This window comes from Echiichthys vipera (genome assembly GCF_963691815.1).
Source record: "Echiichthys vipera genome assembly, chromosome: 16".
Lineage (NCBI taxonomy): Eukaryota > Metazoa > Chordata > Actinopteri > Perciformes > Trachinidae > Echiichthys > Echiichthys vipera.
In genome coordinates, this window is record NC_139841.1 from 17,895,686 (window position 1) to 17,921,765 (window position 26,080).

General features: G+C 39.8%; 1 protein-coding gene across 1 annotated transcript in view; it reads right to left on the reverse strand.

Annotated features, from left to right (window-relative positions):
- Window positions 1-25,508, reverse strand: part of ric1 (RIC1 homolog, RAB6A GEF complex partner 1) — a 38,991-nt gene extending 13,483 nt beyond the window's left edge. Inside the window, exons 1-8 of the mRNA XM_083930004.1 lie at window positions 24,932-25,508; window positions 20,062-20,169; window positions 8,158-8,237; window positions 6,986-7,093; window positions 3,932-4,077; window positions 3,649-3,785; window positions 2,483-2,574; window positions 685-773 (exon numbers count right to left, since the gene is read on the reverse strand). Coding sequence (XP_083786130.1) covers window positions 685-773; window positions 2,483-2,574; window positions 3,649-3,785; window positions 3,932-4,077; window positions 6,986-7,093; window positions 8,158-8,237; window positions 20,062-20,169; window positions 24,932-25,072 — 901 coding nt within the window. The 5' untranslated portion in view covers window positions 25,073-25,508. The remainder of the gene's footprint in view (window positions 1-684; window positions 774-2,482; window positions 2,575-3,648; window positions 3,786-3,931; window positions 4,078-6,985; window positions 7,094-8,157; window positions 8,238-20,061; window positions 20,170-24,931) is intronic.
- Between the last annotated feature and the right edge of the window lie 572 nt (window positions 25,509-26,080).

Here is a 26,080-nt window from a genome sequence, read left to right on the forward strand (position 1 = left end):
GAAGTTATCAGAGTTGAGAAAGCTTTAGTTATAGTTATATATTTTTTTAAAAGCGAATGCTTTTGCAAATTGTACGATGGAAGTATTTTCTGCACTGTGCTCCTGAATGTTTGGACTTTAAAGGTTTGAATGTTGAAAGAGTTTGATATTACTCTGGCAGTTTTTTACCTTTGTACCTTCCTTCTTCCTGCATGCTAGCTAAAAAATAAACAGTTTTTTCCACATGAATCACCCCTCTATGGAGCAAGACTTTCTGATTTTAAAGAAGTGTTAAACTATTAGTGTTAAGACTGATACCTTTTAAGTCTGTTTTCAAGGAAACTAAACTATATACTTTTCAAGACCTGCACATACCCTGATAACACATAGATTGCCTGTTATAATAGTGATGGGCCTCAATCGCAGTTCCCCCACTAGGGGGAGCTATGGCTTTAGATCTCATTACAGGAGCCTGACTGAAGCAGATGTGACCTTAGGGGAAATAGGCATATATGTCCAAGAGAGTGAGAGAGAGAGAGAGAGAGAGAGAGAGAGAGCAAGAGAGAGGAAGGAATGCAGTTATCTCACAGAGGAATTTGTCCAGGGGTGTGACATAAAGAGACAGAAAAAGAGGGGAAGGATGCAAAAAAAATGGATAAAGAGAAGAAGGAAAAAGAGAGACATGGGGAGCATATGTTGTGATACCTGGGTAGTGTTTTGGGGTGAGTTCCAGTTTGTGGGAGAGCTGCATTGATCCTGTTGTGGTGTCTATCATGTACACCAGCACTGAGCCACTGTAATAAAAAACAAACATGCTGTCATAATTTGTTGCCTGGGGAAATGTAAACTGTAGTAACAAACACAATAAGAACTACACCTATGCCATATACGTCTGATTTCCTGTTGCAAGTACATAGCGCTGAGTCTGTTAGTCGACATTGGCATGTAGTTGTCCTGAGGCCTTGACTCTTACATCTCTGGGAAATGTGGTTCAGTTTGGGCAATTCATGCTAAAGTTAGAGCGTGTTAAGGGTGGGTGTCTAATCAAACATGTGAAGTTTGGAGAAGATCTGAACACCTGGTGTGCAGTTTCAGTGGTGTCACAATGAAGTATCATTCATGTCTTAAGGATCTCATCACCACTTTTGAGGAGGATGTGATGAACCAGTCAGGTATAAAACATGTAATTTCCTGTTACCAGCAGGGGGCGCTATAGCAATACGTAAATATTGTCACATAGATGTGATCAGGCCGAGAGTCCATTCATGCCTGAGAAGTTTGGGACAGATTGGACAATGTATGGTCATATTTAAGATCAATTCCTTGTTCATGGCATAGGGGGGAAATTCGAGGTGATGAAATTATGAAAACTTGTATGCTCCGCAATTTAGCATCGACCATGTCTTGAAGGTGTACAGACCAACTTTGGAGTCATTCTGTGGAAATCTCTAGGTAGAGTTTGTTAAAGTACAGAGCATTTTGTTTTTAAAAACGCCCAAAAATGAACAAAAATGACATGTTTAAATCAAAATGGCGGACTTCCTGTTGTGTTTAGGGCATACCTCCAAGAGGATATTTTGTGTGTCTGTGCATTCTTCACATGCCTACCAATTGTCATACATGTAGGTGAAACTGATTGAGGGGCTTGACCTTGGCAATATTCAAGGGGGCATTATCGAGGTAATATGCCACGCCCTAGACTGAGACCCATAAAATATAAAATTTTTCACCCCTTCTGATCAGTGTGCAAAGTTTAACAAAAAGTTCTACATGGTTAGGCCCTCAAAAATGCGATTTTTAGAGGAGAAAAAAAAAAAAATCATTCCAATTACAATAGGGTCCTCGACCGACTTAGTCTGTGCTCAGGCCCTAATAATAATAATAACAATAATCATTCCAATTACAATAGGGTCCTCGTTGGTGCTAGGGCCCTAAAAAGCTACTTTAAGGGTCAGAATGCTGCTTCAGTGCAAGTGATCTATGGCCGTAACTGAAGCAGAGCAACCAAATTACACCTCTTGTTGACTGCACATACATATGAACATACACATATCTCTATCAAAACTTTTATTCAAATAAAGTTCCAAAGACCCAGATAATATATTTTTCTACTTTTCTGTTATTATTTACAAAGGACTGTTTGGGCAGTGATAACATAAACAGCTGGAATACAGTGTGTGCGTGGGTGCCCATGTTGCTTCAGTGAGGTACCAAACACACTAAAACTTGTAGAAAAACATGATGAAGAAGAGGGGGGAGCAATGAGGACGAAGTTCCTGCCAACCTGGCAGATTGCGCAATCCATTGGGAGTTTCTGACAAGCACACACTAGGTAGGCCTTGGCAAACACAAGCTGACAGATTCTCAAACTGGACACACACCACATGGACAACAATCTATCTCTGTAACACACGGATGCAAACAAACACACACACACACCCATGTTTTCTTCCCAACACTGTATTGTAAAGACACGGACATAGAGATGGTTACAGACACGTACCTGGCACAGCCGAAGGCCATCAGTCTGTACTTGTTGTTGACAGCCACGCAGGTGCCATCGCTCACATCTGCTGCCCAGACGCCCTGCAGCTGCTGGACATGCATACGAAAACACTTGTGAATTACAAATAACTAAATGTGTGTACATTGTCAGTTGCAGGTTAGCAAATCACATTACTTATATTTAACTTTAAAATGATATGTTGATTTGTTTAAATGAATCTCTGCAACTGAGAATAAACACACATTATCCGCAGCAGACTGCTTGGTCACGATTTTAATTCAATATCTGGACACGTTGATGTCTTGACGGAGTCAACAACGCCCACTTTTCCCAATTTCAAGGACATCGTTCCTTGCCAAAATGTTAGAAACAAGGTATTAATCGTGCGCTCCTCTTGCTTTTTTGGATCCGAAAAGAAATCTCATTACTGTTTAAATCATGCCAAGATAAAGTAATAGCTGCAAGTCCTGTATTGAATCATATTATGATATTAATAATAATATTTGTGCTGCCTTATTTATGAAATATGAAATATTGTTTCTCTGTGTCTCTCCTCTTTGGAAATACTGAGGTTACTGTTGCTAATGTCATTAAATTAAACTTTAAGTTATTTAAGACAGTTTATCCACTTTTCCTAATTGATCTACTACTATAAAGTACTATAATCCTGTGTATTTGTCCCCTAACTGATACCCAACTTTTTCCCCCACTCACAAATACCCAAAGAATATATGGCTACATAGATTCCATCACCTACTCAAAAGCATAAAATACCATAAAATTTAATTTCTTTGCTGAAACAAACGCCTTTTTATCCTTAAAAAACAGAAAGAAATTGTATACTATCAGGGGTTTTCCTTGTTAAAATAGTCCACGGGTTGTTCCCCTGTCACAAATCACAAATTGAAGGGGGCAAGGGGCTTTTATAATTTCCTACACTGGGTAAGATGCTGATATCCATATTGACAGCATAAGCTATAAAATTGCCGGATGTTTGCAGTCTTGTAAAGAAGAATCAGATACTTTCATCAGCTTTTCAATGCCATAACTACTATTACTACAGTATACATTCTTCCTTATCTGGGTTTGGATCTTGTGTTTGCCCTTCAATAAACTGTGACCATGTTTTATTGTTTGCAGTGCGTGTCTGTGAGTATTCTTACATCTGCAGTGATGGTGTTGCTGAGCGGTGTGACAAAGCCCAGGCGACCGTCACTCAGTACCACAGCGAAGCCGTCCAGGGTTACACAATACTCCATGCAATGGATATACACACCCTCCAGGTCCAGCGAGGGACCACCTACACACACACACATACGCACATGTACAGAGGTTAAAGTGATCTATACGACTATTTATGTATTTAGAATTTTTTCCCAGGCATTAGAAAGTGTTTGGGAACTTCTGTTTACACAGTCAATGCTATTTAGCTGTGGGTTCTCTAACCTCGAGCAGACTGCAGGTCTAGTGAGAAGGGGATTGTAGTGAGGCAGATGGCCTTGCGTCCGTTGCTGCCTAGCCCGTCCCAGTGCAGCACGTGGAGGTAGCCGTCTGCGGTGCACACCAGTAAGTCCTCCTGGAGGGACTGCAGACTTGTGGGAGGAAGAAGAAGAAACACAGAAATGAGCATTGAGGTCCACAAGACCAGGAAAAAACTGTGGAATAAGTAGTAAAAGAAAACAGACAGGGACAGGTAGGAAGAGTGAGAACGAGATAACAAACAGCAGTGTTAGAAAACAGTGGACTAGTCATAATCCAGCTGTGCCCTCTGAGTGGAGCCTGAAACTTTAACTGTCCAGCTGTGATGAGGCCACAAAGCTGCCCGTGCCAACGCTCACTGTCTTCTAATAAACAAGGGAACAAACAACAGTGTGTTTGTGTGAAAAACGCTTCATTGTCTTCAAAAAGTATGAGAGGTCTAAGACTGAAGATGGCACAATGGGACAAGCCGGAGGAGAAAAGCAACAGTCAGCAAAAGAGAACAAAAAAGAAGTTGGGGGTGTCAAGCACCGCACACTCAAACTGTGGAGGAAGCAACAACGTTTACTCTAGTTTCACACCCACTCATCTCCTGTACTGTCAAGCTGTGCCTTTGAAATGCCAACAGAGAGCTCTCGTTCAGATGACTAGCCTATAATCCCTGTCAAGTGTACAGCGGAGGAGATGTGACAGATCACGAAAGACCTGAAAGAGGCAGATAGTATGTATACAAGATAAACAAAAATATGAACAAAAAGAAAGTCAAGCAGAAAAGCTCTTGTCATTCAGGGAACAAAGACGTCAAGCTGGAGCATGATGGGGTGATAATAGGGAAGATGAAAAACTAGAAGAAGGAATAAATGGAAACATTTCCTAAATTAGAAAAGACCGAACCACCAAAAAGGAGAAAACAAGGAGGAAGTAGACACGGGCTCTTATCTGACAGACTCCAGTGTTGTTCCGTGGCTTTGGTTATTTCGTCTCATCACTGTTATACTTTGAGAACAAGGTTTTAGAAATCGTACTTTAAACCACCATAAGCTTCAATAGCTAACAATTAGGGTTGTCAGAAAATATTGATCATGTTTTGTAACACTGTATTCCTTCCTTAAAAACATTGTATTCATTTTTAATTAACCCGCTGAGACATGGGGGGACTGCCACCAATCTTGTTTGACATTATTATCCAGCTAAATGGGTTTTAAAGCTTAAGTGAACATATTGGTATCACATGAAACTAGATAAACCAAGGAATCAATTGGTACCACGTCATGCTAGCTTGTTGGGAAGAGGGCTAAATGACACTCCAAAGTTGAGCTAAATTTTGGCAATGGAAAAACTGGCATGGCCATTTTCACAGGGGTCCCTTCACCTCAAAATATCTGAATGAAAATGGGTTCTATGGATACCCATAAGTCTCACCTTTAAAGACAAGCCTACTTTATAATAATCACATGCAGTTTGGGGTAAAAACCATTCAGTTTTTTCTCATGCAGTATGAGCATTCCAAAATATTGTATTTTAATATATTTCACCATACTGGGGTTCCAAAATGGTCTTGTAATTACATAAATTGGATATGACTGGAAAGCCAAGACTCAGCCCGTCAGCCCATGTGTGATGTTGTTAGTCCCCATAGTAGCCATTACATTTTAATAAGACCAGTTTTTGAAACTTGACCTCACTGTATACTATGACAATTTTCCTAAAATTAGAATAATAATAAGAAAATAAAATGTATTACTTTGCTTGTAGTATCGCAACATATCCTAACTCCTGTATCATGATATGTATCGTATTGTCAGATTCTTACCAATACACGCAGCCCTAGTAACAATGAACATAACAAGGTCCTTTTTTCCGTGCACATGAAATTTATAGTAGGTCTACATGAAAATGAAACGATTTATATAGATAAACTAACAATGCTGTGAGGTTTCCAGGACGCAATGTGGTGGTTTGGACAAAACTGATTGTCTTCATACAAGTGATGCAGATTTAAAAATGTAAAAAATCAGCTTGAGCCATCGAAAATGGTGACAAGCCTTTTTAGAGACAGTGAAGGAACAAATTCCTCCAATTATCGTTTTATGTAGCCGACTCTGAAATGCAAAAGGAAAAACCGAAATACCTTTTGAATATGTACCAAAGCAAACATAGTCGTGATGGGGTAACATGACAAGCAATCATTCCCACTAAACTGAATAAACACTATCCAGGAAACACAGGGGGCTGATTTCAATCAGTTTCACTTCAGGCACCACTTAATTCCACTCAGCCAACTCTGAAATCAAAAGTGTTCCTTCTGTCATCCTTTCATCAATCATCACTGAACCCCTCCACCCACCTATATTCATCTGTCTATCACTCTTCTCCCTCAGCACCCCTCTGTCTCTGCAGATTCATGTATTTCTCTCTGCACGCTTTTGTGTTTACTGACAGAGTGGAGGAGCTTAGCTTCTTGCTGCAGCTCAGCCATCTCTCACTGCCGATGTTAACTGTCCATGAGAGGAAGAAGGTTGTACTGTATGACCTTCACAGATGCATAAAGAGCAGATCACTTTTAACAGCTACAACTATGGTGGAAATTCTTTAAATATCCACTGGAATCTGCACACCAAAAACAATATCACTGCAGTTTAAAATCATATGGTCAGTGTCGACAAGCTTTAAAATATCCAAAATGTATAAATCCATGCCAATGGATACTGAGTGGTAAACCTATATCAAGAATAACATGATTTGCTTTTGACTTGTGTATTTTTTGAATCTTTTCCTGTATGTACGTTTAGACTTTAAGTTATTTATTTGAAATGAGAGGAAACCTTTGGTAAATAAAAATGTACAAAGTGTAGTTAGTTAAGAGTGTTAAGATACACAGTGAGCCTTTGGGTGGTTCCAGTGTGTGTAGTTCTGTGTGAATGAGAGCTATATGAAGAAGAGGCATATGGGCAGACACAACAGAGAGAAATACATAGAGGTTAGAAAAACAGATAACAGGATGATAAGGCTATGTCCTACCTGGTGATGGGGGCCTCCAGATCCACAGGCTTCTTCATCTCTAAAGACAGAGCGGGGGCACATTGTTCCTCCTTATAACCCGGGGTCACCTTCACACGAGGACTTCCTCTGTAAAAACACACAAGTAATATACAGATTGATCTATAGATGTATGAGGATAAAAATGCAAATCAGATCTCAAAAAGATCACTGAATATGCACTGACTTGCCTGACCTCTGCTGGAATGCTGTCAAGCAATGTGAAAACACACACACACACACACACACGAACGCATGCATGCACGCACGCACCACAGACAGGAGTACAAAGGCCAGATATACACAAGGCATGGACACATGATACAGAGCACAGAAAAAGAAGGATTAGTAAAGGAAGAGAGACGGTAGACACCCCTATGCACATACGTTTGTGTACTGTTTAGAAATCCTTCCCATAGGAGTGGAGGTTATTATAGCAGCCTATTAGTGCATCATGGATTTGGAATGAGATCTTCACTAATCACATATGGCTGTGATGTTGGGATGTCCATATAATGCAATGGTCACATAAAAAACATCAGTGATTTCCCCAGCAATTAGCAGCTAAAACTTAACTACCTGCTTTTATCAACCACATAACCAAATCTAATTATTATTAAATATTTAGTTAAGAGCAAACACAAATGTACAGCATTACGTAAGAAGATTCAGCTGTAAAGCCCCTTTGTTTTCCTTCTGGCATTGTTAACCAGCTGCACTGACAGCTGATTGCTGACGAGACCAACTGCAGCAAGCAAACTGAAAGGGAATAACAATTACTTGTTGCTAAGTGTTCATATAAATCAATGCTGTGGTTGTTTATAACCAGCAATGTCATTAGAATTTGCCATTTGCATGAATAACACTAGCAAGCTTGCAGGGCTATTATTGACATATCCACAGTTTCAGCTGATCAATTCAAACTGCATGGAAATAGTGTTGCTGTGTTTTGAATATGCGTTGTTGTGTTTACACATTTAAACCCAAGCAGACACGGGCAACACTCAAGACGGATGCATTTAAGGCTCTTTAAAAGAGAAATGATTTGTTGATGGTGTAGCCTTCCTGCAAACTAGAGCTGCCCCCCTCTGCTCACTTTACCTAAGCATGTGTATGTCAGGGTGTATGTGAGTTTGTTTGTGTGCTGCACTCACTTTGGATAGACAGGCTCGTAAAGGGACTTGTCATCCCCTCCACCCAGCACATCAAACAAGAGGATGTAGCCTTTGGCAGTCTGAAAACAGGGAGAAAGGACTGTTATTAAAAAAAACATCAACATATAGTTGCTCAGCCACCACTTTATTATCAGACAGAGAGATGGAAAAAAGAAATGTCAGACACTGAGAACAAACAAATAGCCACAAAATGTTGAGAAAATGACAATGAGAAAAAAAACAAGTGAAGAGAAACTGTTACCATTAATGGGCATGTGAATGTGAATTAAAAAGTAACATTTTACATTTTATTATGCTATTATGCTATCACAAATTTGCAAAGTCATTGAACACCTTTTTGGTGGTACCAAGAGAGAAAAACAATGAGAGGAAAAGAAGGAAGCAAAGATGTTCGTCAGAAAACAAAAACATTATCCGTTACCATCACAAGGACATGGTAACACATCAATTACACTGCGTGTCCTTGTAAAAACAGGACCAACTAATCCAACTGAATCCTTTGAGAGGCAATTGTTGTAAAGATTACTTGTCGAAGATTGTCAGTAAAGAGTCTTGATCAGTATTTTCAGGTATTTCATGTTTTCCTACATATGCTAGGTATGAGCTATAAGGGACAATGTTTGCAGCTATAAGTGATACTCAAAAAAAAATGTCAGCATTTTCAAATAGTCTAAATGCACACTCCAGGGGAAGCTCACGCTGTCTATAGCCCTATTCAGATGGGATTAGTTTTACGTGGGGTAAAATAATTTTACCTCAAGACATCTGTAATATAACTGGCCAATTCACACGGGATGTGCATTAGGAAGTTCCTGTATTCTAAGAGAGGTGGGAGGGGTTACTTGATTTACGCACTGACGTCACCTCCCTGTCGCCATGTGCGGGCTACGTTGCTTCCTGGTGTCACAAAACTAAACAGGTCAGAATTGATTCTCTAAAAAAAAGTGTTTTGAGTGCTTCTTCAAGCGCCTCCATGCTAAAAAGAAATGTGGAAACTATGTACATGACAAAATATTTACATACATTTTAGAGAGGGTCGTATTTGGACGGGATTAATATTACCTGATGTATTTTTTTCCGGACCCCTTTACAGAAGGAAAGAAATCGCCATCATTTTTATTGACACTCTCTGGTATAATTACTGACACGCTTCATTCGGACGGGACTAAAACCCCTGGTAAAAACGACCTTACTAGTTAAACTAATCCTTTCCGGATAGGGCTTTAGATGGCAAAATATTAGTGCAATACTAGTATGTGCGTGCAATATTACAACAGAACTTTTCCCACAACTACTGTACACACATACACATGTCGACACTGTTAGGGAAACTCACTGTCAGTGTAATTTAGCCGGTAGACTGAAACATGACACGAAACCTGATCTTAATTCCACTGTCATGTGCTAGGGCTTTTCGATGACAGAACATAAAAAGACTTCAGTTATGCTGCAGAGTCGCCTAGAACCAGAGTGAGTTCAATGCAGAAACCATGATTCTACTATTAACATTATTTTATTCAGTAACTTATGCTTCCCTGTGTGGTAGTGTTTTGCTCATAATTGGTGGCAGTGCACTGAAGTAACTGTTGACCTTTCTCGTGTGGTGACCGTCAACACATCACCATAGCAATAGGAAAACCCAAACCAGAGGGAGGGTAAAGCCAGTGGTAACATGAAGCGCTTGACTAGAAAAGAGAAGCCGCAGCCAGAGAGAGGACACAGCCAAACTGAGGCCTGCTAAACCCATCAACAGCCTGGGAGCTCCACAAAGCTGCAGATGAGAACAACATTCCAACATGAGGAAAAGCTAAATCAGAAAGAATGGTCAATTGTAGATCATTCAAAAGTTTGTCTTATATGCTTATGTTGCAGACATATGCAGGCAATTAGTCCATAAATCATTTAGCTGTCAACTATTAAATTAACTGCCAAGTATTTGATAACTGCGGCCCTAGCAAACTGTTACCCTTAAGCAGCTAAAACAGCCTTTTGATCTTTCAAGTATTTAACATCTCAATGTGAAAATAAACACCTTGAATACAGGTTCAACATATCATTTATGGGGTCATTTTGTAAAGTGGTGATAATAAAAGTCCCATATTATGCTCATTTTCAGGTCAGTATTTTTGGGTTCTACTGGAACATGTTTACATGATTTAATGTAAAAAACACACGCCTGCCATATATACATATATAACAGTCAACCACTCAGACCGAGATGTGGTGAACTGAATCTGTGAGAAAATGGCACAAAATATGAAGTTACCGTATTTTATAAAAAAAAAAAAATAGGAATTCCTCAAAGAAAAAGATTTCCATGTTATTGTTCAATGTTAAACACGATGGCATTGCACACATGCACAAAGTCACCATGTTTGAAAGACAAATCATATCAATCATCTGTGATATGCGAAACTGTATTAACTAAATCATCATGCATTAAGCAGTTGGGTCCCGAGGAACAAGCTCCATGTATCATGCCCTTTACAGAGTTTCATGAACTGTACAAGTGAGCAGATACATTCAATGTTACACTGACTTTAGTGTGTCGAGTCGTTTTTTATAAAATCATTTTGCACTGAGATTGCAGAGATAAAATAGCCACTTCATCATATTAACGTTAGTACTATATATAGTTTAAGATTATCACAGTAGGACACAGTCTCATTACAATGACCTAGTTAGTTAATATAGCCCAACATGCTCATGCAGTCCACATGTGAATACAACCAAGCACCCACAGAGTGCCTACCTCAACCATGGCTGCTCAATTCTCCATATATGCTGATTTAACAACAGGAAATATTAACAATTCTTAAAACTCCATCTTGTGCCAGATCTGACATTTCTAGACACACACATCTCTCAAAGAAAAACACTTTTCTGCATAATATAAAAAATTAAAGCAGTGAACTGAGGAGAAACAGGATACAACAATGTCCATGTTGTCAGTTTTACCATGGGCCGCAACAATGAACGTATTTTTGCAGTTGAGTGAATGTTTATCTCGATGGTTTATTGCAGAAGTCCCATAACCTTTAACAAAGCTTTGCTACACAAATCTGTTTTCATTTCTTTTGAGTATTCACATTCAACGGCTACAACAGTTAACTCACAGAAATCCATACAGATACTGTTGTTTTTGCAAGGGGTTATATGTCAAATGGTTGGGTGACTGGTTTAATGTCAAATGTGTGTTACATGTTAGATCTTAATGTGTATCTGTATCTGTCAAATATGCTACAATATTTTTCTCTGAAATTTGGTGAACCAGAACAGTAACATAAAATATACTGAAGCGCAATAACCTCAAAAACAGTTCTGGACTTACTACATAATTACTCTCCACCAGTGTTTAATTACTGTAATTACTTCAATTTGATTTCATCTTTTCTGTAAAGCACTATAAACTGCTGCCTGTACGAATGGTGCTATATAAATAAATTTGCCTTGCCCGGGGAGGCTTGTCCCCGTCTATTACAACTGAAATGAAGCAGTAAAGGCAACAGTGCATAGGCCAGCAAATATAGTGTATTTGCATATATCCTGCTCTACAATGGAAAGAAAGTTCAGATCATTGCTCTGAAGTGTAACGTCTGCTGTGAAGTCTTTAATCGCAGGAGGCCCCTGCTGAACCAGTTTATTCACAAAATCAGAGAAGGCCCAGTGGGGGGCTCTCAAAGGAAATGTGAGTCTGACTTGCCAGCTACTGTTCTCAAAAGCATGTCAATTACAGGAGGAAGGTTATCTCAGTGAAGTATCAACGACTGGAGGGGGAGGGGTGGGAAAACTATTTGGCAACCTAGAACAGAAGCAATCAGTGCGTTAACATGCACATCAGTAACCCAAAAATGGCCTTACCCAGGTTAAAGGAATGATCGGATTATTGAAGTTCCCCTTGTATACATGACAGGGGTTAAATGGGAAAATTTTGGAGTAACTCTTCCTCCGGTACAGAAGGTGGTTTTACACCAACATACAACTTTTTTTACGGTTCACCTTTGTCAAAATCACATACAGCCGACTTTTGGACAGAATTACGACCGGGTCTTCTTGGCAGTAATGTTACTTGCCCTAGTCCTCCCTTGATTTAAAGGTAACGCTCTATTGTTTTTTATCGGCGCCGTTGCTTCCTGGTTTATTCTATTTCCAGGCCAAAAGCCACTGCCATGGAGTAGAGAGAATGCGCAGACGAGAAACCCGATAATGATCCGAGAACGTTGTTTACATGCGCGAATAATCAGGGAACTGAAGGAGTTCTCTAGGTATGTTAACCGGGGTATGAAAACCCCTATTTTACCTGGAGTATGGTGTTTACATGGTGATAAGAAACTGGGGTATGCCCTTAACCCGAATATAATCAGGTTTTTAAACGGCATGTAAACGCACTCTTAAAATCTCATCCCTTTCATCTGCAGTTTGATCACACTAGATACTCAAAAGCATTCACACACCCATTCAGTCTTTTCATGGGACTATGATCAGGTTTACTTCAACTCATCTTGTCAGATACATGAAAAACTGTGAATAAAAGGGGTGGCAGATAAAGAGAAAAGGCCACAATTGAGATATGTCCCATGTCTCCAGGACTCTTTGGTGCTCTTGGTACTGTGCGTTCACACATGCAGAGATAATAATGCTACAGGAAGAGGAGGGATGCCCGGCTTTGTCAACTAAGGCCCAATTAACAGTGGCTTAATGTGGGGGAAGACTGAAAAGTGTTCTCTTTATGTCCTCTGACAAATGGGAGCGGCAACAAAAAGCTACACCTACTGAAGCCGCCTGGGGTAGTCAAGTCTTTCATAAGCCTGCAAAATACACCTACAAATAAGTGATGCCAGGTCCAGTTTCCACTGCAGATACAGGACCAAAAGGCACTCTACAAAACAACCAAACGTCACACTGTACAGATAAACATATATGACAGATATTTTTTAGCGTTTTAGCTTTTGAAGGTATATATTGTCTTATCGTCCAGCCCTAACAGGGCTACATGATTTCTTGGCCAAGTATAAACTTGACATATGTGCAAAGCACAGCCTAAGCAAAGGTCCAGAGAAGACAGAGCAGTGCTGTGGCAGCAGAATGTGTTTTATGGTGTCCTGCTTTAACCTGGTTTCTAATATATTCTAGATATTATTGGTATGTGAAAGGCACATAATAGATAATCCTGTAATTATAGGACTCAAGATAGAGCTTTAACTCTTGTCACTAACACTTCCTCTTCTTCCGTTGGCTATTACAACTTGATGCTGCATTTCAAAGGGGGGGGTGGGGCATCAAAGGATTGATTTAATGGTGCTTTAGAAAACACGAACGAATAAAACAAACGAATAGAAATGAAGAAGAAAAAGCTGACTGGTGGTACCTACTCTGGTTCAGGCTTGCAAGTAGAATGAAAGTGGTTTTTGCAGTGAAAGTGGCGAGTCAGCAGAAAACTCTGCACCATGTAAAAGTGTACTGAGGCCACTTTTCTGCATTTTTGAACAAGTGTCAGAGGTGCACGCACGCACGCACATTGAATAATAATGCATGCAAAATGTTTAACTGAACATAATTCAAATGTTTTGCTGCGGAACAGTAGCACAAGTATGCAACAGCAGATTCAGATGTGTGCATCTGTAACTGATGTATGTAAAATCACAACACTGCCAGGCAGTTCTGACTAAAACATGAGAAGACTTAAGATATCCGAACTGACAATCTGTCCCTAAAGAGTGGAGCACAGGAGTCATTTCTTCAAAGTCATGCTGTCTCTTTCACTACTCTGAATCAGTCTCCGCAAAATTATGTTTATTGGAGTGCAAATGCATGCTCCTGTTATTGCATTCACACCCTGAATGTGTGTGTATATAATACTGTACAGAATAGATAGGAATCTGCGGGAGGCATTTCTTTACATAACCATAATGCTGCAGAAATGTTGACTGTGCAATTTAAGGAGTCTGTTCCTTATTATTTAACATTCATTCACTCTGTTGACTTCCGCTGAACAATGGATAATTACATACAAAAGCACCAGTAAAATATTTACATACTTTGTTTATTGTTTTTTTACCTTAACCCTTTTCGTTTTTACTATATGATGCATAATGTATTTCTATATAACCTATTAATATGTACGTGGAACAACATTTGTGCCATAGAAGAAGTTCACTAAACTTCTGGTCACCAAAGAAAACCCGTCTTGGTTGAAAACACTTTTCTGAACACTGCTGCTGAGTGGGAATCTAAAAATAGAGAGGGAACATTTTGGCCCCGGAAAGATTCCAAAACACATGCAAGTGAGCTAAATGCCTTAAAGTATTTCCCCTGTTTGAAGATCCTTTCTTGACTCCTGCCCTCCACAAAAAATGTCCATCCCTCCTGCTCTGTCAACTGCTTTAGCAGTGCTCTCGCACTCTCGGAGTCACACACCCAAGCACACACACTCTGCTAAACATAGTCCGAGCCATGGTTTATGAGGGCGATTACGTTAGCCTCAAGGTCTGCAGGGTGTGTGGGCAGCCAAACATCTGGGAAACAGCTGGTAGTTGAAGCAAGAACTACTGTCTGGGCAACACTGACCTTTATTGTCCTGCAATCATTCAAGTCAGGTCACCCTAATTAAACTACATTGCTTATGAGGGTGATAAATGGTATGGTTGTGGAGATGATACAAAAAGGCCACTAGTCAAGAAACCACATAGCCTATGGATAATTTACATAGACTTAAAACTTAAGAAGTGTTATCATAACCTTCTTGGGTGTAAAAAAGTCAGGGATCTTTTCAACATGTAAAGTTGCCGGAGCATTTAAGGAGTAAACATGTGTAAAAGGGCTCATGTCATCTCAAACCCTTGTTGTTAGTTTGACACATGTTGGAAATAGGACCAGTTTCAGATTCATCTGAAGAGATTATGAGCATGTCTTTTGTGGACTGAGACCAGATAGTTACTGATATGAATCTGTGGTAATACTTTTTGACTGGACAACAGCCTCACAACAGCTGATGCTGTCTCACTGAAGCCACTGCTCCATTAGCTCCATTTTTCTAGGTGTTTTTTTTTTAAAGCTTCAATATATATTAGTAACTGGGGTAAGAAGGGCAGTTTCTAGTCAGTAGATCTCTCTGTGAGTGAAAACTGAAGCCAACACATCCGATACTTGCATCCAAACCACTGCTTCAAAGTTACTGAACCCTTGCCCTAAACATTTCCTGTGCGAAATGAAGTGCAAGTCACAAAAAGAATAAACCTGAAGAAAGGAAATGAAAGTAAAAACACCACACAAAACAAAAAAGCATCCTCCGAGGCATAACAAATTTGATTAAATGAAATGATTGAAGTCGAGTTAAGTGTCGGAGAGTAAAAGATAATGAGAATATGAAAACTTCAATACAATTAGAGCCGAAACACACGCACACGCACACAATACTTAACTCATGAGTCAGAATCAAACTCTCTGTTCGTGGAAGTGAGTTAACGAGTATCCCCTGTTATTTTTAACTCCTCCACCTGCTCCCTGTTGTGTTTGGCCGGGTGGGCCTGGGACCAAGTCTGACTAACTGTTTTCCCAAACACATTCACAGCATTCATTCATGTGTACTTTGGCTTCAGAGGTAGGGATGAAAGAAAGGACTGAGAAAGAGGGAGCAGAGAGGGACACCGAGAGGCCAAGAGGTCATCCTGATAATATTTTTATGTTGTGTTCACTATTTTAAATCTATCTGCCATTTCTTTGTTGACATGAACTGGCAGTTAAAAGCATTTACGTGGCACCTTTACACAACGTCTCCTTTGTTTTCCAATGGTCTTTAATGGCTTCAAGGACAAGCGGTGGTGTTTTGGGAGAAACATTTAGTCCCTCAGCCACACTAACTTCTAAACAACCTCTGGTGTCCTTGACAGTATTGCCTAGCAGTGTTTTCAAAAAAGATGTAGGATTATCTGTGTTGGATTAGCTAGCCTTAGGTATTTGATGAAACATAAAACAAAAAAAAAATGAAATGAACTTCTTGGATACAAGGCTGCAACAATCAATTTACACACCCTTTTTAATCACGTGAATCAATTTATTTTCACATAGAGCAGCCATATGCTGTATATATGAGAAACTCTGATACAGTATATCTAGTGTGCACTGATAATTTTAATCTGTGTGCGGTTTGTTTTGATACCGTCTGCTTCTGTTCTGAGTCTCGACTGTTGTTGTCGGCCTTTGGAAGCCGATTGAGTCATCTGCTGACTCGGGCTCTTGCTTTGTGTGAGATTACTTGTCAAGACGCTTCCTTTGCACAGTTATCTTAGCTGCAGAGCGCTCAACCAACAATCATGAGTAATGGTAGCAGGAACAGAAAATTGAAGTTGATGTATCTTAAATTTCAGTTTTCCCAGTTTGGCAAAATGTGGAGTGCTGTGGGTTTTTTTTTCTTTATCAATGAAGTAACACTGGATTGTTACTTGATGATTATCATTAAATAGTTTTATGTCAAACAAAGATCACAAGCAGCACCGGCCAGCAGAATTAGTACTTCTATCTCCCAATTATCCTTATAAGCTTTCTGTTTATTTACATGAACATCCTATAATTAACTGTCTGATTCCACTAACACTGTTCAGGGTTCTTTGTCTGTTTGTTTGACACAACAGATGCAGCATCCGTCTGTTCCTTCTCTGAACTCACAGTATGTATCAAGACATTAGTTCAACACAGACGGGCTTCGTTATCAACGATAACACTTCAACAATTTATATTCAGTCCTGAAAACAGATAACTGTGCTCCTTTCAGAGACACTCAGTTCCCTGAGGGCATCAAAACCTGCTGTCTCTCTGTGAACAAGACCACTGTTTGGAACATACTGTGTGCAAATTATACTTTGTTTTGCGCTTGCTCAGTGAGACCTATGTTGTAAATTGTGGAAACTACAAGGCTAGTGCAGCTGTCAAAATATATAATGGATGGCAGTGCTTTAAGCTTCAAAGCAACGCAGGTGTGTTGATTTGCTGCAGTGAAGAAAAGGCTTAAAAACTACTGACGCCTGATCGAAAATAATAATGAGTCGTTTACAGGAGGCGTACGTCATAATCAAGAACAGTGTTATCTAAATTATGCATTATAGTTTTCCATTGGTCATATGATCAGGGAACTGAACTGCAAACGATGTGATGATCCGAATGGAGGCATGAAAGTGGAGGAATGGTTTGGCTAAATTAATATCAGTAAGCTTGTGTGGGCTTGCATACAGTAACATGCTGGTGAGAACATCTCATCTCCATGGAAATGGGCATGAATTTTAAAAATGACTTGATCTTTTTTAGCTTTATGGACTGATAATTTGAATATTTTTCGGTCGTGGGTCCTCCTCGTGAAATTACACAAGGCAGGGCTATAATGACAGGAAGGAAGACCCTGAGGGGGACATTTCATGATTACTTAAACAGAGAAAAAAAGAACAAGCTGACACAGACTGTGTATCCTAACCTCATCTGTTTCAGCATTTGTGTAAATTTGTATTGATTCACAAAACACACAAAAAAATGAGCCTCTCTTTATCTCCCAAAAGAGCTGAGGTTGCGAGATCCTTTCAGACTGCTGTAATCTGTTCCCAATATAACGCTCGTCCACAAGCCTGAACCGTTCAAAATGAGGTCAGAGTTCAAGGGCAAAGGTAACTGATGCCCTTTGTTGTTGTGTAAAACCAATTTATACACCAAAATAGATTCTCTGTTTACTTTGATGGTAAAGTTAAAGATTATAGCTGATATGTAAACATTTGGCTGATAAAGCAAAGAAGACAGAGAGTTTGATAGACAACTACTGTTTCACTTTGAGTTGATTGACTCACAGTCAGACAGAAAGTACCAGGATCAGCAGCACAGGACAGTGTATGACAGGGAGCAAAGTGTAACAGAAGCACTTAAAATGTTAAAAGCCAGTTTGTTCAATGTCCTTTGTCCTGTAGTTGTAACCTTTACTCTTACTTTAATCCTCTTCATTCCCTGTGGGCCACAAGGCCACGATGAGCGCCCACCATCATTCCCTATAGCAGCATCATGTTGAGCCTCAAGTTAAGTTCATCTTGAGTAGCTTGTCTGTCACAGTTCTGCACCAGGTCATCTTTGGTCTTCCAAGTTGTTGTTATGCCTGAAGAAGTTAATTGTTTAACCTTAAATGTCCTATATTGTGAGATTTCCATGTCTTTTTTGTGATAAAGCAGGTTGTGGTGCTATATAAATACTGTGAAAGTATCTATTTATCTATTTTAAAGAGCCAGGTGGTGAATACAGGTATATCCAGACAGACAGTATGAAAAAAGATAATGGCCCTCATTTATCAAACGAACGTACGGCAGAAAAACGTGCGTACGACCATTTCCAGGCAAACTTCGGCATTTATCAATTTGGACGTGAGCGGGAGCTACGATCAAATCTCACGTCTGGTCTGAGATCGTGTACGCACATTTCAGCCTGTGTATTTGCGGTGCAGCACAGCAAAATCTGGCTGAAAATAATGAACAAACCTCAGCTGTCATTAAGCATAAGCAGTCACATATTAAGAACAGATCAAATCGGATTCTTAAAACGAATTAAAAAAAAAAGAAATTGTGGTTGGAGCAATTGATAGTACTGAAGGCACCATCCATGAATGATTACGCATTCATCAATCGCCAAAACTACAACTTGATAAATGTACAGGTGATTTGTGATGCCAAGCTGTCGCTTTTAAAAGCATGCAAACATGTTCTATTAGAAACCCAAACACAAGCACGAACCTGAAAATTAGTCTAATATGGGACCTTTAACTGGCATCAACCTAAATAGTCACTAATACACTTTCAAATACTTCAGTAGTCGTAAAGTGTCACATCTAAAGCTTAAATTGTTGTGGCTACCCTAAGCCAACAGCATTTAAGCCTCAAGCTACTTGCAGACTTTTTCAGGATGCACACCTGATTGTGATGCAAGTCAAAGCATGTCTAGCTCTAGGATTCATACATGTACATTCCTTTTCCTACACACCCGAAACCCGCACTATATCAAGAGTTCACAACTGTTTTTCTGAAGAAGAAAATCTGAATACTTGCACATGCTCAGTTGTAAGGAAGTAAGTATGACGGTTGAGGGAAAGCACAGGAGTTCAATTAATAAAACAGTTTTGGTTGGTCTCTCACTGACCAAATGTACTGAATAATCAAGACACACAGCAGACGCCAATAAATCATTTTAAAATGCTGCTTTTAAACAGATGTCCAGTGTACCCTGTGTTTATGATTTACTCCTAGTACAGTTGATTTGTAGGACCTAAAAGTTGTAACTTCCCACTAATTTCACACAGAAGCGCACTGTATTGGCAGACTGTGTTTGTAAGTGAAGTTATAACATGATGTAGATCTCTCCCGACGCATGTTTCAGTTCCTTTCACATTGCCACGGGAATACCATTCTTGTATCAGGTGCTCAGCATAAATAGGAACAAAAAAATTGGACAAACTCTGATGTTTAGAGAAGTGCAGCCACACTTTTCTCTTTCAAGCATCTGGCAAGCTCATTCTACTGTGATGTGCTGCAGTTAAAAGGGCGCTTCTGTGGTTTTCAATAACTGAAGGATCCTGATGAAATCCTATTGTCAGTGATCGATTACTGATGCATCTTCTACCGACTGACCGGAATTCTACATTTAATAAATCAAAGTGGTAACAAAGTGATGAGAGGAAATTACTGTAATAGCTGTTAAGAGCTGGCTGGCTCCTTCCTGACTCATGACATCACATATATACCCTTTCTGTAATATGTGTACATGTAATTAAGTGTTTTGTTCCGACAGGACATAATACAAGACATGGGGCAAAGGGCGTCAATGAAACTGCCAATTTGAGATGATATGGTGGAGTGCTGTACTTACCGCCACAGCTATCATGGAGTCGTCTGGTTTCCATTCTGCCTTCTGGTAGAAGCCAAACTGGGTAGCCGCCTTTGCAGACTCGATATAGCTGACTATCAAAACACTGGGCTGTGGATGAGGAAGAGGGATATGGGAAAGAAAATAAGCACTTTAAACAGACTGTATGTCACAGACATCTTACTGACACACATGGTGACCGAAAACATCCACAGAATGTGCTGTTGACAAAAATGCCAAAAGATTGATGTAAAACATTTGATGGTTCGAGCTTTTCAAGTGTGATAAATTATCCGTTATAACAATACAGTAGACAGAATTTCTGTGGGTTTTGGACTGTTGGTCAGACAAAACAAGATGTATTTAAATAAGCTTGGGTTCTAGGAAATCGTAATGGACATTTTTGGATCACAATACAATCATCACCAGCAGTTCATTCAAATCCCCCAATATAACACCCAAAAAAACAAGTATTTATCTGCAGTCATACAAGAATTATTGAATGAGGTCAGCAGGTGTTAAAACAGCTGTTGATGAGGAGCACAGGAAACTTCATCACCTGGCCTTATTCTTGAGTCGCTGGCACTATTCAGCAACAAGTTGAAACCCCCTGCAGATCATTTATCGTTCATTTGTGTTATAAACATGTATAGTTTTATTTCACGCAGTTTTAATAGCATAGATTATTACTGAGGCTTTATTAATAATGAGTCACACTGTAAATGTAACAAAATTAGTTTTCAGACATTTACCAGTCTTTGACATTACAAGAAAACCAGAAAATGGTACACTGAAAGGGCTTTGGTCAAGTAACAAAAGCAGGGAAGGATCTCATGTTATTCCAGCTATGCAACATTAAACCTCGAGCCCAGTCACTGTAATGAGAGAGCCGGTTTTACGTATTTCAAGACGATAGTGTTTCTTTCCTAGCATGAAATCTTAATAATCTCAATGACACTGCACTGGTGGTGAAGCTTTCTCCGTAGGCAACAGAAAGAAAAAAACTCTCTCCCTGCTACTAATGCAATAATATCAATACAAACTTGTTAGGGGTTTTGTAAGTCAAAGGAAAGATAACCCTTGAGCCTGTATGAAATAACTAACATACACATCTGAAAAACAGTTTTCATCCCCATTCAGTTCAACATTTTATTTTGCCTCTGTACTGCAGGGAACGGGAGTAGAAATGAAACAATCGCAATGGGTTCAAAAATGTTAATATTTTTACCATTAATGTGAGGTTTACAACTGCATCTGAAACTCTGTAGAAACTGTTGTTATGATCTTACATGCACAAATCATCTGCTAAACTTGTGTATGTCCTTTATTGGTTGGCATTCTACAAGCTAATGAAAAACGTTGAAAACACATAATGGTCTTCTGGTACAAAAATAAATTGAGATAATGTGCTTGATTATGGATTATATTACAAACCCATTCAGCTCTTTCTCTGCAGCTGCACCAATAATTAGGTTTGTTTCAGGTTTTTTGGGCATTGCCCTTTACCAGAAAAACATTCACAATTCCTTCATTGTGTCAGTTCTTTCTTTCACAATGTTGACAGTTAAGAAATATGTTTGGATTGGGCAATACAACACAAACATCAAACTTGACCTGCAGTAAATAAAAAAGGGCAAAAGAAATACTCAGGGAGGTTCTTATTATGTATAGTTTGGTGTGCTGCCCACTATCTCACAGTCACACCTGCCAACAGAAAAAAGACTGAGGCGCCTACATTTGCAGGACAACATCCCACATAAACAACCAGAAAACATAATTTCAACTGAGCTAAAACTGAAATGTTCTCTTAGAGTAGAAGTGGTTTAAGCTCATGAATGTATCCTGCATTGACATTTCCCATGCTCCATCAAGCACAATTACAGGCAGTCAGTTGGTAAAACTGAAGAAATCCCAGGAGTGCAAATAATTACACACAACTACATGTGACCATGCGTGTATACACACGCAATGTTGCCAATTTCTGCAAGCAACCAGAGCCAGCCATGATGCTACTATTGCATAACAGAGCTGCCACAACATCAAACTCCATCCCTCTATTCCTAGACACCCTGAGCTCCCACGCAGCTGTGGCAGGGTGACAGAACAGAACGACTACAAGGCTAAGCGACTGTGCTACACGGATTAAGCGATAGCGGCTCGACTGAACTAGTCTGGCTCAGGCTGCACTGGCCGAGGATAAATGGGATTAAAGAGTATAGACCTGGTGGCAAAATGATGGCTGAGAACAGCAGGGGTGTGAAAGCTGGGAGGGGAAGTGGTAGATTTACAATCACCTTGATTCACCAAGTAACCTGGGCAACATGCAAGTGTCCATGAAGGGAAATATACAGCAGAACATAGACATTTGTTTATTAAAGATATTACTTGAGAAAAGTGTGTAAACAAATTTTTCACATCAATGTGCGTGGACGAGGACTGCAACTAACGATTATTTTAATTATCTATTAATCCTCTGTTTATTTTATTTTTTAAATGTCTTGTTTTGTCAGTCCAAAACCCAAAGATAGCCAGTTTATCATAATGTAAAACAGAGAACAGTAGGAAATGTCCATATTACAGAGGCTGAGAACAGCCTTTCCAGCCCTTTTTGCATGAAAAAGTACTTTAACAGTTTATTGATTGTCAAAATAAATATTAGTTTTCTCTCAATCGACTAATCAATTAGTCAACTAATCATTGAAACTCTAGTGTAGATGTGGGCTAGATAGGGCACTGAAATTACATAATGGATAGAACTGAAGTGAAAGGTGCATGTCATAAGGGAGAAGTGGCTCCAATCGACATTCCTGACATGACCCCTTTCCTGCACACCTCATTGATACTCGTAAGCAGACGAAGTTCTTAAGAAAGAGGGGAAGGAAAACATGATCACATCCTGTGTGGGCCTCAGGAAATAAACAGTGACCCTGATCCATTGTTGCTACACCTCAATAATACACAAGCTGTATGGAACATAGACTGCTAAAAACAATGCACTCAACTGCCTGTTATCAAATCAAATAGCCCATCTTAATGTAAGCTTGGTAGAATGTATGTATTAAAAAAAAAATGAGGATGGGAGTGCATTTTTTAAACTTTATTTAACCAGATATGTCATTAAGAACAAATTTGGCAAAAGGCAAAGCCTCTTGAGGGAATGGGCCAGGGGCTAAAAGAAATGTTCACAGGACTCACAGCATAGGGCTTCACTTAGAGTTTCATAGGAATGTTATACTACATCAGATGCTGGTGCTACTGGCACTAGAAACAAACATTTCATGAGCCATTTTGCGTTTCCACAAAACTTAAAACTGATTACTTGTCTAGAGACAGGCTTTCCTTGGTAACAAAAGTCTTTGTTGTGAAGTTAAAATGACGGGAAAATCAGATCACATCCGTGGTATCTGCCGTTGCTGGCACCTAACATCACAGGTCCCTTGGCTCTAGACCAGCAACTTCAGGTGCCATATTGGAATCAACTAAGTCAGCTGTTTTGGACAAGACAGTGCGTAAAAGAGTTTAAAATTTAGAAAGGGAACCCGTTTCAGCACAAAACCCTTTTTGATGGAGTCATGACTTGCATCCTGCCTATAAAGGCCCAAATTACTTTTAAACAGCTTTCCTGTTGTTGAAAATATATAAAATGCGCACAAGTTTAGAGAAATTATAACCCATCATCAAATGTCCTTGAAAAACAACTTTCTTTTCAAGTCAGTTTTTTGCTTCTGTATTAAGCTGTTATGGAGGAAAATGTAAAATCTATGATAAATGGACTGCATGGCGCCTTTCTACCTTATCAGACAAAGCACTTTACAACCTTACCATGCAAGGCCCTGTACTCCACTTAAATCACTGTCATCGGGAGCAACTTGTGGTCAGTGTCGAACCGCCAATCTTATGATTAAATAACGACCCGCTGTATTGCCTGAGCCACAGCCAACCCAGAATAAAAGAATGAAATGATGGGATGACACAATTGTTTGCATAATCGCTTAACTCTGGCAGTCTAAAAGAGCTTAGTGTTGAGCTGCTGTCTCACAAAACACAACACAATGAGAGCATTTGTTTTGAAAACTACCTGATATCCCATGCTGACAAAAAAGTATTGAACTTGAGGAGCCTATTGAGCCAGGGTAATAAGAATAGAAAAGTTCTCCAAAAGTACTGAATGAACCAGATAAACTCAACCGATTAAACTTGCCTCATGCAGTCACTGAGTATTTGTTTTGAATGCTATTGGAAATCCCATGAGAATAGTAACTTCAACTTTGACCTTAAGAAGAATTTAAAGGCGTTGTAATTTTAAAAAAAAAATCACCAAAGGTAAATAATGTAACCTAGAAACTCAACCAGTTTACATTTCCCCTGTGCCTGTCACTGACATTAAAGGCATTTCTCAGGTGAACTTCTGTGGTTGAGAGGATGAAAAGCCACCAAGCCTTTTGTCACGAATGAGGGAGTGAATGGGAGGAACCGCACACATGAAAACGCCATTCAGATATAACTATGCCTTTGTGAAAGGCACACGTATACGGATATACTAAATATGTTATGATGCGCACCAATGTCACCTGTCATCTATCTAATAGGTGTCTAGATGGCATCGTTTGTCAACACATCCATAGCGTCCCCAATGACGCCGTTGTTGCTCTCCGTGTTTATTACCTATTATTTAATAAACATCAAGGGCAGGTAGCCAGATTGCCACGCAGTAGTGCAAACTGAAAATAAAAATGATGACCGCTGTAGCTGGAGAAGCAGCTGGATAATAGCGTAAAATAGTACGTTACGTAAAATGAAAGTAGCACTGCAGGCATTGGATAGCAGAGTTCATGACTGTGAAACCAAGCTGCAACCGGTTGACTTCACTTACCCGACTGAACCAGATGCTGAGCTGTGTCTCTGATAGCACGGCGAAATAAAACCTCTGGCAGCTGGGCTGGATGTGGAAGGGCTCCTCTTCACTCCTCAGCGGACAAAGCAGCCTCCGGGGCCAGCCGGTTAGAAAATACATGACGGCAAACTCAACTCCGCCTCGACACTCTCCAAAACAGTGTCGCAATGTCGGTGCTCCCGTGTTCCTCCTTCAATGTGCTTTTAATCCCAGCGACTCATGTGGGCGCCGTTTCCGTAAAACATAAACTTTAAACAGGTTCATGCAGTCCAGCGTTCACACTGGTCAGGTTTCCAATCCATGAATGCCGTTCAGAGAGCCCCCAGTCCCCAATGGAGCTACACAGCTAGCTCCGGGCTAGCTTTCCAACTTGAAGCTAATGAGCTATCCAAGGCAACGGTAGTCTAACCGAAAGCAGAAGCAATGAAGCCCGCAGCGGCAGCACCAAACAGCTCGCTGCTGCCGATGAATTGGTCGATTAACTTTTCGTCAACCGCTGCCGTGTCAATTCTCACTTTGTCTGGACCAACGGTGTTTAATAACGGTAAAGCGTCCAGTTTTCACTCCTCTGTGCTTCGCCGTCGCCATCTTTACAAGAGTCTGTGTGTGACTCCGAGCTGATTGGCCACGACGGAGACGTCTGCGTGGTGTTGACATCTGACGTCAGCACTCCGTTATGTGAAACCAGTGGAGGGTTTGAAGGAGACGTGGCTCGACGCTGACATCTGGTGGTGTCAAAATAAAATGTCTCCAATGGGATGCCTGCTGAAATCGTGCAGTGAAGATACACTTGTCCCTCACCTCTTTTTAGTTTTAATTCACTTTACTTTGAATATGAACACATCTTTAAATACATCAGGCTTACATCGCTCATGTTCATATTTTTCTTTTAGATTGGTTGAAATGTTGATTACGAATATGTAAATGAAATTAAAACAGAAAACAAAAACAAAAATGTTATCAAAGCAAAAAGGATCGTACCATTGCAGGCAGACAAAACAATAAAAAAAAAAACAATACTGTAGAAAAACACATGCAAAATTAATTTAAGCCAAAAAAAGAAATCTTTTCACATATTCGAAAAGGGGCGGGAATAAGTATTACTTAATGCAATAAGACACCGTTTAG